General features: G+C 38.0%; 1 protein-coding gene across 2 annotated transcripts in view; it reads right to left on the reverse strand.

Moving 5' to 3' along the window:
- Position 1: 1 nt before the first annotated feature.
- The window catches only part of NDUFV2 (NADH:ubiquinone oxidoreductase core subunit V2), a 29404-nt gene continuing 14050 nt past the window's right edge, over positions 2 to 15355 (reverse strand). The window contains exons 5-9 of one of the 2 annotated variants that reach the window (XR_013961514.1): positions 14986 to 15154; positions 10996 to 11105; positions 5883 to 5959; positions 942 to 1895; positions 2 to 375 (exon numbers count right to left, since the gene is read on the reverse strand). Coding sequence is in view for 1 of the 2 variants with exons in the window: in XM_080685951.1 (XP_080542077.1) it covers positions 1802 to 1895; positions 5883 to 5959; positions 10996 to 11105; positions 14986 to 15154 (450 nt within the window). In the remaining variant the exon portion in view is untranslated. Of the gene's footprint in view, positions 1896 to 5882; positions 5960 to 10995; positions 11106 to 14985; positions 15155 to 15355 lie in introns of both variants that reach the window. The other variant, XM_080685951.1, reaches the window with a different exon arrangement.

A 15355-nucleotide genomic window follows, 5' to 3' on the forward strand; every position in this document is an offset into this window, starting at 1 on the left:
AAAAATTTTATCACATTTAATTAGGATTAGTTATTAGCAGACACCCAAAATGTGTATATTTGATTTATATGAATTAGAACCCATTCTACAAAACGTACTTTCCAGCTTATTTAGATCTTTACACCTTTAGCATCAACGACCCTTATGTTTTAACTACAGTAAGTCCAGTTAAATCAGATGGTTCAAAAAGCTGCCAGCCCTGGCCAGTATGGCTACGTTGGTTGGACATCTTCCCATGCACTGAAAGGTAGTCATTCAATTCCCAATCAGGGCACATGCCCAGGGTTTCCAGCTGGGTCCCCGGTAGGGGGTGTGCAGGAGGCAGCCAGTTGATTTTCCCCTGATGTTTCCTCTCAAGTCAATGTTTTTCTCTCTCTGTCTCTCCCTCACCCTTCCTCTCTAAAAATCAATTTTAAAATCTTTAAAAATTTTTTTAAAAAACTGCCATATTTCAGGAAGGTGAATATAATAAATGAAAAATAAAATCTCAGATGATAAATTATCATATGACTTAATCCACTGGCCCGCGAACTGCGGCTTGCGAGCCACATGCGGCTCTTTGGCCACTTTAGTGTGGCTCTTCCACAAAATACCACGGCCTGGGCGAGTCTATTTTGAAATAGTGGCGTTAGAAGAAGTTTACGTTTAAAAAATTTGGCTCTCAAATTTCAATCGCTGTACTGTTGATATTTGGCTCTGTTGACTAATGAGTTTGCCGACCACTGCCCTAACTTTCAGTAGCAGCTCAAAAACCAAAACAGATATTAGATTCTGTCAATAGGAAGGATGAAAAGTTGAATTTTTAGTTTATTTTTGCCATTAAATAGCAGTAAGTAAATTTCCTCCCCAAATGTACCTTTTTAAAACCAGCACAGTTAAGAACTAAGAAGAAATGAGGGATTGAGTGGTGGTAAACACATAGGCTAGGATATAGCTGTTACCTCCAGCTCCCGGAAATTGGCAAGAAAATTTTAATCACTGTGTTCATATACATTTGGAACCATCTTGGATTATTGTAGTGAAATTTTACCAGGTGTTTTTAAAAGCTACTCAGGACATCATCATTAGAAGCAGTGCTTTTGTGTTGAATATGATAGATTTTCAAGAAAAATGGGCAAAAAAAATTAAGCAAGATTCAACTCAAATGACCTAGAATCAACTACCTTATCCTCCTTACACTTACAGTCTGCTTGATGTATCACCACCAGTTGGAAATACAGTAACAATTGTGTGCTGTAAATATAAAAATATTTCAAGAGTGCACTGACATAAATAAAGTTTATAGAAAGATCATTTTAACTTAAGACTTGGCTATGGCTCAACATGGAAAAGCAAAATGTATTTGAAATTTGAATTTTTATTTCACAATAACCTGTAATCTTGATAAAAATGACCTGGCAGTTGAAAATGGGTGTGGGAGTGGTGTGTTTGGAGTTACTGTTAACTCCATTATGGAATAATGTCTTCACAGTTAGCCAAAGCTACCAGAAGACTTTAAAATGGAGCTCTGAAGCCCTGGCCGGTGTGGCTCAGTGCGTTGGAGTGTTGTCTCAGACACCAAAAGGTGGAGGCAACCAATCAATGTTTCTCTCTCTCTTTCTCAAATCAATGGAAACATATTCTCAAGTGAGGATTTAAAAAAAAAAAATGGAGCTATGAAGTTTTGACATGGTACTTATAGAGCTGTAAGTTGCTAAGTTACCACCAAGGTGTACACAGGTTGAAATAAATATTAAAAATTTATGTACATAGGAAATTCATATTTTATTTCTCCAGTGACATATTTACAGTTGAATATAAATTAAAGGCCTGCTTGTACACCAAAACCAGGTCCTTTGGGTGGTTCGGTCAAAGAGGTAAGACCCCCAGCTGGCTCACAAGAGAAGCGTCCACTCCTGAAAAGAAAAGCAAGTTAACATTAAATTGACTATTAATTATTATTATTTATAAATTTTTACTTAAAAAATTATAACTGTTACCTCACAACAGCCCAGTTAAGTAACTATTTTCCACCTAATAACTAGCAGAGATTATTTAATCCAAACATTTCAACTGCTGCAAGATTTCCTCTTCATAAAGTTAAACATAAAAACTGACATATCAAATATCAAAACTCACTATATAAATATGAAAAATATAAAAATAACCTAATACTAGCTCCCATTTATTGAGCAGTGTACATACATTATTAGCTCCTTTAATCTCAACAATGCCATGAGATAAGTGATTACTGGCCTTATTTTATACAGAAACCAAGTATTGGGGAATTTAGAGCTTAACTACAGGAAAATAACTTAACCCAGAGGACATTTTAAAAAATCATGTTTTAATAAACCAGACACTACATCTTTTATATTTGGATTTTATTTAGAATGAGATCTGTCATTGTGAACAGAGAATACACACTTATATATTATACTTTAAACAGAAACTGGATTCCTTGAGGAATTTGAAGATTTGGGAGGGATGTCTCTTAGAAGTAGTAAATACAAAATCTATTTGTATTTATGTTTTTAGGCCATAATAGTAATAATTTTTTAAAAAAAAACAGGACCCAGACCAGAGTTGCTAATAGCCAGAAAGGAAACAAGAACAGGTACTTATATATGAATCTGTGAAGAAAAGCAACACAGAGGTAGAAGAACCTGTCTGGTTTTTGTTTCACCCACACACATACTTTCCCAGGTATTAGCTCAACCTCTGCCCTGTCTAACCTCTATTGCTAGAGCCCAGCTCAGCACCTACCATTTCACCCCTCCTATTCCCTAGCTTTGTTCATTTACTTTGTTCCTCCCATAGATTTTAGCTGAAGAATTTGTTCAATTTATATCTTTTTACTCCCTCTGGCTTTGCCCTTCACATTCTGTTATCAATCTTATAAGTCTGTTTTAGAAGTCCTACGAAATAATTTTTTATTGAGAGGACAGAAAAGTGATACCACAATCATTTATAAGATCTTTCTAGCTATTTCTAGTACATTACATAATGCAAGTAGCTAAGTAGAGTATTGTAATGAGGAATGGCTACAAAGTCAGAAATTGGTATATTTGCATTACAAGTTACTATGAAAACCAGATCAAAAAGCAGACACTGTGTACTGTCAAAGCCTGAAACTTTCAGGGTAAATGGCAAAATGATATTTAGCTTTAATAAAAAGAATACTTGGCTTTGTAATTTTTTTGTTAACTAGTCACACAGGTACACCTGCTGCTCTTTTACTAGGTTCCCTCTTGTGGTTTAAGCTCTTTATCCAACACAAAGGACCAATTTAAGAAGATGATAGAAACCAAAGTTTCTGGGACAATAAATGGAAGAATTAATTATGTATACTGCCTGAGTTCTTCACAGGATTATAGAATTTTATAACAGTTATTTTAAGAATAACCTGGTCCAGATTCCTAAAGTTTGTTCTATGAAATGACAGTCCCATGACATACTTGAGGGGAAAAAGAGAGCCCCAGGGGTTCTTATGTCTGCCTACAAATGTTCTCCTTCCCCTACCATTCACAAAAGACATATTAAAATGTTATAAAGGCTGTAAAATCTTCCAGAAAAGCCTAAAAACTTGGTTTAATCTACTAGTAGTAACTTTCCTCATTTTATTTGTAAACATTCCTCAGAACACAAAGGCAGTGATCTAAGCCCTATCCATTCACCTGACAGTTATAATTTACATTAGGATTTTCATTTAATAAAAAACAAAAAATTGTTTTCCTGATAATTTGATTAAAATCTCATCCACTAATTACCCTGTTCTCTTCATCACAATTCAAAAGGTAAATCTGATTTTTTAGCCATTCCAACACTATTTGTACATTCATCATTTTAATTCATTTGCGTTCTAGAAAACTTGATTTTTTATATATATGTGTGTGTGTGTGTGTGTGTGTGTGTGTGTATATATATATATATATATATTAATAAGAGAAAGTTTATTTAGAAAGTCAGAGGTAGAAGTGAGCCGTAGAAGAAATGAGCTCAGAAAACAGGTTACCTAGGCATAAAAAGGGCCCTTGGAACTTAGGAGAAAGGCAAGGAAAATGCACCAGAGGGAAGAGGTTAGGGAAAGGCAAGGGCAGGCTTGCTCCATAGAAAGAATAGCTCTATACAGATTTTATGGCTTAAAAAAGTACTTTTTAAAGAAAATCTACTTAATGAAAGTTTAGTGCTTATTTTTTTAAAAATTATTGAGATATATCCACCACTGTCCCTACTTTTATTATAAAAAAAAACAAAAATGATTTTATTGTCTAGAGTTATTCATTGGCCACCACCCATATATTTTTATATATACTTTATAGCCTACCTATATATTTTTTACATCTAAAATATTCTGCATCCCACACAATTCTGCAAATTTTAAGATGTCTTTATAAAACTAAACATGAAGAATTCAAATTGGATTCAAAATTATTTTTAGCTAATCCATACTAAAAAACAAACTATCCTATATAATAAAAGCGTAATATGCAAATTAACCATCACTCTGCTACACCCACAAGCCATGCCCACCAGCCAATCAGGAGCGAATATGCAAATAAACCCAAACAAGATGGCTACGGCCACAGAGAGCAGGAGGGAGGCTTGGGTTTCCCCGGCAATGGAGGAAGCCAAGCTTTCTGCCTGCCCTTGCCGGTCTAGGCCTCCACTCAAGGCTACAAAGTTTCAATGATAGAAGATACGTAAGTCCAAACAGTAATGGCGGCAGCCATGGAGCTGGAAAGAGCAGGAGGCTAGGGTTGCCCCTGGTGATGGAGGAAGCCAAACTTTCCGCACACCCTGGCTGGCCCATGCCTCTGCTTAAGGCTACGAAGTTTCAATTATAGAAGATACATAAATCCCCCCAAAAATGGCTGCCGTCACAGAGCAAGCAGAAGGCTTGGCTCCGCTCTAGGCTACAAAGTTTCAATTGCAGAAGATAAATAAACCCCAGATACCAGGGCCTCTGCTTGGGTCGCCAGGGGGAGTGGCTGGCCTGCAAACCACCACAGGCCCCTCGCCCCAAGGGAACCCCCACCCTGATCCGGGACACCCTTCAGGGCAAACCAGCTGGCCCCCACCCATGCACCAGGCCTCTATCCTATCTAATAAAAGAGTCATATGCAGATTGACCATCACTCCAACACACAAGATGGCTGCCCCCATGTGGACACAAGATGGCCACCACAGATGGCCAGCAAGAGAGGGCAGTTGGGGGTGATCAAGCCTGCAGGGGAGGGCAGTTAGGGGTGACCAAGCCAGCAGAGGAGGGAAGTTGGGGGCGACCAGGCCTGCAGGGAAAGGCAGTTGGGAGGGACCCAGGCCTGCAGGGGAAGGCAGTTAGGAGTGACCAGGTCTGCAGGGGAGGGCAGTTAGGGGCAAAACAGGCTGGCAGGGGAGCAGATAGGCATCAATCAGGCTGGCAGGGGAGTGGTTAGGGGTGATCAGGCTGGCAGGCAGAAGCAGTTAGGGGCAATCAGGAAGGCAGGCAGAAGTGGTTAGGGGCAATCAGGAAGGCAGGCAGGCGAGCAGTTGGGAGCCAGCAGTTCTGGATTGTGAAAGGGATTTCCAACTGCCCGTTTAGGCCCAATCCCACTGGGATCGGGCTTAAACGAGCAGTCGGACATCCCTCAAGGGGTCCCAGATTGGAGAGGGTGCAGGCTGGGCTGAGGGACACCCCCCTTCCCCCGTGCACAAATTTTGTGCACCGGGCCTCTAGTTTAATAATAATTTGAAAACAAGTTTAGAAGTTATTTTTAATACTTTAACTTAAGAACAATCTCAGCACACAAATATTTGTTTATAATGTCAAAATAAAGCAAGTATTGTCTTACCATCAGTTTATATGAAAGACTAATTTAGGTTAAACCATTAAATTTATTATATAAAAAATAAAAGCGTACCTTGGCCCAGGTTTTGGCATTTTGCCAGCCTTGAGCTCATCAATAATTTCTTCAATATCCTTAGGTGTCAGGTCCTCCTATAAAAAAAATATTAAAATTACTTTCGCCCTAGCTGGTTTGACTAAGTGGATAGAGCATCAGCCTGCGAACTGAAGGGTCCCAGATTTGATTCCAGTCAAGGTCACATGCCTGAGTTGCGGGCTCAATCCCCAGTGCAGGGCATGCAGGAGGCAGCCAATCAATGATTCTCTCTCATCATTGATATTTCTATCTCTCTCTCACTGTCCCTTCCTCTCTGAAATCAATAAAAAAAATTTTTTTTAAATTACTTTCTACTTGAAATCTGTGCAAATCTCTAATATCACTTAGTTTATTATTTGTCTTTCTCACCTTAAAAGTTAGTTACCAAGATAGCAGCAACGGAATAACTTCTACATATAGTATATACTGCTAAATGCAATATGTATTAAGAGCTGCAGCTAAAGAGGCAATAGAGTAGTGCTTTGGAGTAAAACAGTTCTGCATTTGAGTCCTCACTAGCTAGTAATCTCAGACAAGTTACTTAGCCTCCCTAAGTTTGTTTCTTCATTTGTAAACCTACTTGAGAATTAAATGAGAAAATCTATAAAACAGAACAGTGCTATCTATGGCACATGCTCAACAAATAGAGGCAGCACATCTATAATAATAAAAGTGTAACATGCAAATCGACCGAACGACTGAACAGCAGAACAACCACCTGGATGAACACTCTATGACACACACTGGCACCAGGCCAGCCAAGGCGGGTGCAATGCGATTGGTCGGGGGCCGCCATGGCCCCATGATTGCCCCACAGAGGGAGGCCCAGGCCACCGGCCAGCAGGGCGATCAATTGGGGGGCTCCGCAATTGCCCCGCAGAGGGAGGCCCAGGCCACCAGTCATGGGGCAATTGATGGGGGGAGGATGTCTCCAAGATTGCCCCAAAGAGGCCCAGGCCACTCCCTGTGGGGTGATTATCGGGGGGCTCCGCAGAACTGGGGAACTGAGGGTGTGTGGCGGCAGATGCAGGCAGCGCCAGGCCAAGGCGGGTGTGGGAGGGGGGGCGGGGCCACAAGGCAGCCGGGGCTGTAAAGGCCTACCCTTGCCCAAATTTCGTGTACCAGGCCTCTAGTAGTAAATAAAATAGCACCAGCAGGCATAGTAACTTAAAAGTAGGTGACTAATATCTATCCCTAACCTAAAGATCTAATATCCTAGGGATATCTTCTTTTCCCAAGTGAATTTTACCATTTCAAAATTCATTTAATTTTCAAAGGGAAAGGTAAAAAAACAAAAAACACCTTATTTTTGACACATTTATTTTAATGATTCTGACCCTCAAAACCCCATTTCAACTAGAACAGCTCTATATTTTATATACTACACCTGTGTAAAATATTCAACTTAAGAAAGGGTTGTTATTTAAAATAAAAAATAGAAGGAAGGCCAAGAGACACATGAAAACATGCTCAAAGTCACTAATTATCCGAGAGATGCAAATCAAAACGACAATGCGATACCATCTCACACCTGTCAGAATGGCTATCATCAACAAATCAACAAACGACAAGTGTTGGCGAGGATGCGGAGAAAAAGGAACCCTCGGGCACTGCTGGTGGGAATGCAGACTGGTGCAGCCACTGTGGAGAACAGTATGGAGTTTCCTCAAAAAACTGAAAATGGAACTCCCATTTGACCCAGTAATCCCACTCCTGGGAATATATCCTAAGAAACTAGAAACACCAATCAGAAAGGATATATGCACCCCTATGTTCATAGCAGCACAATTTACAATAGCTAAGATTTGGAAACAGCCTAAGTGCCCGTCAGCAGATGACTGGATCAGAAAACTATGGTACATCTACACAATGGAATACTATGCTGCCATAAAAAAGAAGGAATTACTACCATTTGTAGGCACCTGGATGGAATTAGAGAACATTATGCTAAGTGAAATAAGCCAGTCAATGAAAGAAAAATACCACATGATCTCACTCATTTGGGGATAATGAAAAACATTTATAAACTGATGAACAAAAAGATAGATACAGAGGCAGTAAAGCATCAAACAGACTGTCAAATTACAGCAGTAAGGTTAGGGAGAGGTGGGGGAAATAAGAGATCAACTGAAGGACTTATATGCATGTATATAAGAGTAACCAACGGATGCAAAACATTGGGGGGTGAGGCATGTATGGGAGTGGGGTGGGGGGGGGCAATGGTAAGGTATGTACACATATAATACCTTAATAAAAAATAAATAAATAAAAAATAAAAATCTAAAAAAAAAAAAAAATAGAAATAAAACACATAAACACATGCACACTCGTATGCCTAGCTGCTGCAACCTAGGTTTAATCAAAAGACAGTCAAACAGAATGGCAAGATTAAACTAGGAGAAAACTATCTAAACTACATTATATCCATTCTCCCCCTCTAAAACTGTTCAGTATTTAACAAAATGTTTTGCAGTACCACCTAGTAATCTTAGACAAGTTACTTAGCCTCCCTAAGTCTGTTTTTTCATTTGTAAACCTACTTGAGAATTAAATGAGAAAATGCTAGAGAAACCATGATTCAATACTATATTTCCAATGCCTAGTCAAAAACTGCCTTTAATATTTGTTGAATAATGAAACATTTATGAAAATAAAAAGCTGCTTTGAAACTGCTTAGGGTTTTACAGATGTTAAGAACTTCACAGCTAGAATACATCTTTAAATTATCTACTGATTTTATTTCTCCCCCAAATCTTTATTATGAGAATTTATAAAACTATACGTGAATACCATATCCCTACCACTTAGACTGAACAATTTTTAATTTGCCATATTTGCACACATGCTTTGGGGCTATACCATTTGAAAGCAAGTTGCAGACATCATTAACACTTCATCCCTAATACTTCAGGAGGCCATTTCCTAAGAATAAGAAAATTTTCTTAAATAACATAATGCCATTACCACACCTAATTAACTGACAATAATTCCTTTAATAAAATCAAATGTCAAGTCCATATTCAAATCTATCTAATTATCATCAAAATGTGGTAACTGTGTTTTCCCTAGGTAGGATCCAATCCAAGTTTATGTGATTTTTAATTTTATCCACTCAACTGAGATACATACAAGTTATTAACTGCCCTGCCAAAGAATATACTAACTGAAAGAATCTTTAACTCTTGGGTAAGTCCATGGGCTACCATATTTAGACTTATTATGCTTCAAAGAAAGCCTTGCCACTCTAATTCTTGCTTAAATCAAGATCCTCATTATTAATGTTGGAAAAGAGATAGTTGTTGCCATATTTTTTAAGGACTTTTTTTAAAGTAGGGGAAATGAAGAAGAAATTTAAATCACTTATAATTAAAATGAAGAAAATCACTATAGGGAATGAAAACACCCTAGAAATCTACAAGGCCAAAGAAATATAATTCCATCTTCATTAAAAAGGTTATACATATCCATTTCAGGCATTATGGCAGAATAACTATCCTGACTGAACTTCCTGTTGTAACAACTACAGGTGCTTTTAAATTTCATCAATATACTGATAAAGAAATACCCAGAAACCAAAAACTCCAAGAAAATTCAGGTAGAGAAGTGGAACACCAAGCAAATTTGGCTTCAGTATTTCATAGTCTAGAGCAGTGGTCAGCAAACCACGGCTCGCGAGCCACATGCGGCTCTTTGGCCCCTTGAGTGTGGCTCTTCCACAAAATACCACGGCCTGGGCGAGTCTATTTTGAAGAAGTGGCGTTAGAAGAAGTTTAAGTTTAAAAAATTTGGCTCTCAAAAGAAATTTCAATTGTTGTACTGTTGATATTTGGCTCTGTTGACTATTGAGTTTGCCGACCACTGAGCTATATCCTTTTTTGGTCAGAATGGCAAGAAAATATATTTTTGCTATGCCACAGGATTTTAGTAATTAGTGTGCTATGAGATGAAAAAGGTTGAAAATCACTGGTCTGGAGGGGCCAGGGACAAAGCCCCAGGTCACAAGAAACATCCAAGTCACATGAAGTTAAGACCCCAAAAAGCTATACCCTCAATATAAGTGTAAACAGAAATTAAACTGTCCCTAAAAAATCTGCTAGCTTAGAATCTTACACATAGAGGGCTGAGGGAAGGGTGTAAAGAGAGGGGCTCTCTTTTGGGCATTTCTAAGAGCAAGAGAGTAGCAAAGCAAATCTCTTCTTGAAGAATCCACCTTTAATACAGGCCTCAAAGAATTTCCATAAACAAATTTCTAAGAAGTATGAGCTAACATGATATTATGAATGAAAACCATGATATAATTAGGGTAGCAGGCAATTAAAAAAAGATAACTAGACTCCACCCACTTGGATATTAAAAACATGTGGAAAAAATGCAAATTTAGAAATATTTAGAACTAAACGAAGAAAATATTACTTATCAAAACTTGTGAGATCTGGCTAAAACAGTACTAAAAAAAAGGTATGATACTATCTCTATGAAATTGTTAGAAAAAGCAATATAGTATTACATTATTAGTGTGACTTCTACATATTATTTTAAAAGTTTAAAAACATGTACAGGAAGAATATACGCTAAATTTATGATAGTGGTTACCTCTGGGAATGAATGGAAAGGAATAGGATTTTTGGTGGTAATGAGAATGGTTTACTTGCATCCGTAGGTTAATCGTACAAATAATAATAAGGATAAAAATGATTTCCTGAAGTATGGGAAGTATTATTATCAGTTAAATCTTGATAGTTATTTTCTGTATTTGTATGTAAATTATTAAATTTTTCATAATTTAAAGGTTTTAAAAATATATCATTACCTTCAAGACTTAAATGCAAAAATATTTAAAGATAATTTTTAAAAAAACCATCTGATGGGCAATAATGTGGAATCTAAATTTGACATTTTTATGAAAAGTTTTATATTCCTATGACATTTTTATGAGTAGGACACCAAGAAAGAAACAAACAAAAAATTACCTGGATATTTATGCCAACACTTTCTTCTAAATGCATAATTTAGAAACCATTACAGGACGGGAAAACAAGTATTTTAAACATGACATCATACAGTTTTAATTCATAGTAAGTGAAATACTCACATAGTAGTTGTCATTTATTTGAACCATTGGTGCATTTACACAGGCCCCTAAACATTCCACCTCTATAAGAGTGAAAAGTTTGTCAGGTGTAGTCTCTCCAACCTTTATTCCTAAAAATATAAATGATCATTGTAAGGACCAGGTTATATTTTTTCCAGTTTTTTAAAAATTTATAAATAATTCTTTACTGTTCAAAGTATTACATATGTCCCCCGTTTTCCCCCACTGACCCCCTCCAGCCCGCCCCTGCCCCCCCAGGCTATATTTTAAGAGCAATATGATTTAAGAAAAAAAAGAAAAGAAAACCAACGACATATTATAGAAGTATACAAAAAAATATTTAAGAGCACTAAATTTCTTAAACAAAACAAGCCTGCATAATTATACTAGAACATTCAAGGATTTCTTAAGTGAACTCATTCCTTTAAAAACAACCAAATTTCAGGGGACTCATCTCCAGTGTTTGTTGTCAAATAGCAGTGCAACTGACAGTACAATTTTCATTTTGACTGTGATAATTAACCGACTAAAATCATATTAAAAGATTGGCGAAGACTCAGAAAACTGCTAATATCAAACATCATTAAGAATGTGACACCCTGGCTGGATTGGTTCAGTGGATAGAGCATTGGCCTGCGGACTGAAGGGACCTAGGTTTGATTGTGGTCAAGGGCATGTACCTTGGTTTCAAGTTCCTCCTCAGCCCAGGCCCTGGTTGGGGTGTGTGCAGGAGGCAACTAATCAATGTGTTTCTCTCAAATCAATATTTCTCTCTGTCTTTCTCTCTCTCTTCCATTCTCTCTAAAAAATCAATGGAAAAATATCCTTGGATAAGGATCAGAAAAACTTAAAAATAGAATGAGAGGAAAACAATTACTCTAATATCTTTAGAGAAGGCATTTTGTCAAAATCTGACACAGCAATTCTACTTCCTGTAAATAATCCCAGTATACAGCAGGTATACAAAGAGGAAAATACATAAAAGTAACTGTAAAATAACTTAATAATAGAAATAAGAGGAGAGAAACCAAGATGGCAGCATAGGTAAACACCTAAACTGCTACCTCGCACAACAATATCAAAACTACAACTAAAAGACAAAACGGACACCATCCAGAACCACAGGAAAGCTGGCTGAGTGGAAATTCTACAACTAGAAGGAAAGAGGAAAGCACACTGAGAATCAGAGGAGCTGCAAAAGGCTGAGGTACGGAGACACGCGAGCCCGTGGAGAGGACGGGCAGCTGAGTGCACGGGCGGCTGAGTGCACGGCTGGCTTTCTAAAGTGGGAGGGAGATGGAAGCTCCTGATTGCGCTGAACTCCAGTTCCGGGTGAGTTTCTGGGAACCCAACTCATTCGGGGAGAAACTGGACTGTCAGGAAAAGAGAAAGCACACTGAGACTCGGGAGCTGCGGAGGCAAGAGGTCTGGAGGTGCGCGCGCGCAGAGAGGACTGACTGCTGAGTGCACAGGCAGCTGAGTGCGCAGCTGGCTTTCTAAAGTGGGAGGGAGACGGAAGCTCCCGAGTGCGCTGAACTCCAGTTCCGGGCGAGTTACTGGGAACCCAGACTCATTCGGGGAGAAACTGGACTGTCTGGCAGCGGGTGAAACTCGAGGGCGGCTTTCTCTCAGAGGTGCTTGCAGCGATTATTGAGGGACACTGAGACCCAGGGGCCTCATAGGGCAGGGCTGACAGGAAGCCAAGGCTGGCTGCTCTGCCCTGAGACTCCGCCCCAGCCAAGCTGAGCACAGAGGCTTTTGCAATTTTCCAAGTCTTGTCCCATAAGAGTGCCTCTAGCACAGAAGTTCTCCCAGCGTAGACACAGCTGATCCTCACAGCCAATTGACCTGGAGGTCAATTTCTCCCAGTGATACGAACAACAATCAAGACTTAACTACAACAAGGCTGTTCACACAGTCCACAAAGGGATGCACCAAGAGTGTCCACCTCAGGTAACTGGGAAGGCTGAGCCACTGGGCCCTATAGGACACCTAGCACACAAAGCTACTCTACCAACTCAGGGAAGCAGCAAAAATGCGGAGACAAAGAAACAGATCACAAGTGAAAAAAATGGAGGAAAGCAAAATGGATATAGAATTCAAAACCACGGTTATAAGGTTTTTTAAGAATTTCCTAGAAAAGGCCGATAAATTTAGCAAGACCCTCGAGGATATGAAAAAGGACCAACTAGAAATTAAACATACACCGACTGAAATAAAAAATATTATACAGAGACCTAACAGCAGACTAGAGGACCGCAAGAATCAAGTCAAAGATTTGAAATACAAAGAAGCAAAAAACACTCAACCGGAAAAGCAAAAAGAAAAGAATCCAAAAATTTGAAGATAGTGTAAGGAGCCTCTGAGACAACTTCAAGCATACCAACATCAGAATTATGGGGATGCCAGAAGAAGAGAGAGAGCAAGATACTGAAAACCTATTTGAAGAAATAATGACTGAAAACTTCCCCCACCTGGTGAAAGACATAGACTTACAAGTCCAGGAAGCACACAGAACCCCCAAAAAAAGGAATCCAAAGAGGACCACACCAAGACACATCATAATTAAAATGCCAAGAGCAAAAGACAAAGAAAGAATATTAAAAGCAGCAAGAGAAAAACAGTTAGTTACCTACAAGGGAGCACCCATATGATTGTCAGCTGATTTCTCAACAGAAACTATGCAGGCCAGACGGGAGTGGCAAGAAATATTCAAAGTGATGAATAGCAAGAACCTACAACCAAGATTACTCTACCCAGCAAAGCTATCATTCAGAATTGAAGGGCAGATAAAGAGCTTCAAAGATAAGAAAAAGCTAAAGGAGTTCATCAACATCAAACCAGTATTATATGAAATGCTGAAAGGTATTCTTTAAGAAGAGGAAGAAGAAAAAAGTAAAGATAAAAATTATGAATAACAAATACATATCTATCAACAAGTGAATCTAAAAATCAAATGAATAAAAAATCTGATGAACAGAATAAACTGGTGATTATAATAGAATCAGGGTCATAGAAAGGGAGTGGACTGACAATTCTCAGGGGCAAAGGGATGTGGGGGGTGCGGGAAGAGACTGGACAAAAATCTTACACCTATGGATGAGGACAATGGAGGGGAGGTAAGGGCAGAGGGTGGGGTGGGAACCAGGTGGAGGGGAGCTATGGGGGGAAAAAAGAGGAACAATTGTAATAATCTGAACAATAAAGATTTATTAAATTAAAAAAATAGAAATATGAGGCAGACATACGTATCATGCTGTAGTCAAAAAAAGTACAAAAAGCAAACACAGACACATTATATTTATGTATTTAATAATGAAAACAACATAAAACCTAAAACTATTCAACTATTATCAGAATTTGTATCTTGAAGGTGGGGGGTAGGATTATGAACAGAGTTCAGATTTCTGTTTTATATGCTTCAATACTGCTCAAATTTTACCACATCCAAGTACTTTATATTCAGTAACAAAAATTAAAAAAAAAACATCTCTTTTTACTTTACTTGATTATGTATAGTTGTATGTGCAGCAATGATAGTTTTGTATGGAAAATGCCGTTTCAATTCTGTAAATGCTACTATAATAAAACCCTGTTTCAAATTTCTCTTCCTGACACATTCTTACTATTTTATTTGTCCAAAGGCTAATTTGAAAGAACCTAAGGATAAGATAGTCACTTTTTACATACCACATGCTACTATTACACAATGAAACTTATTTTGTAAATAATGAAAACTTTAAAATTCCTAGCTTTTCCAACATACTTAATGACTAGAAAAAGATGAAAATTCAACTTTGAGGCCGAGAACTAAGAGTACAAAGTAAGAAATAAATGTAGACAAATAGTAAGACAAAATTTACTCATGAAGTAGTGATCCAATAAGATCCCATAAGATGACAAAAGTTGGAAAAGTTAGGTAGAAATTGATCAACTCTAGAAAGACAATTATAATTTTCATAAAAGTTATAAGTATAATGTGTCCCATACCAAGTTTTTTCTGAATGGCCTCCAGTATGCTGTCAGAGTTTCGAAGCATGCAAGGTGTAGTAGTGCAGATCTGAATGTGATACTTTCCAACTGGCTTTCGATTATACATTGTATAAAAAGTTGCTACTTCATATACTCTCATTGGAGGTACTTGTAAAACTTCTGCAACCTAAAAATAGTAGGAAATTTTTTAAAAACGTAATTATAAGGTTTAATAATTGAGCTTGGTTAAAAGCATATTTTGATACTGCTGCAATTTGGTAACAACAGAAAAGTTCTTCAAAAGCAGAAAATATACCTGTATTTGGTATTTGCAAGGTATAAATCCTTTAATTTTTACAGACATCTTACACTTACACTACACAGAGCC

The sequence above is a fragment of the Plecotus auritus genome, assembly GCF_963455305.1.
Source record: "Plecotus auritus genome assembly, chromosome: 8".
Lineage (NCBI taxonomy): Eukaryota > Metazoa > Chordata > Mammalia > Chiroptera > Vespertilionidae > Plecotus > Plecotus auritus.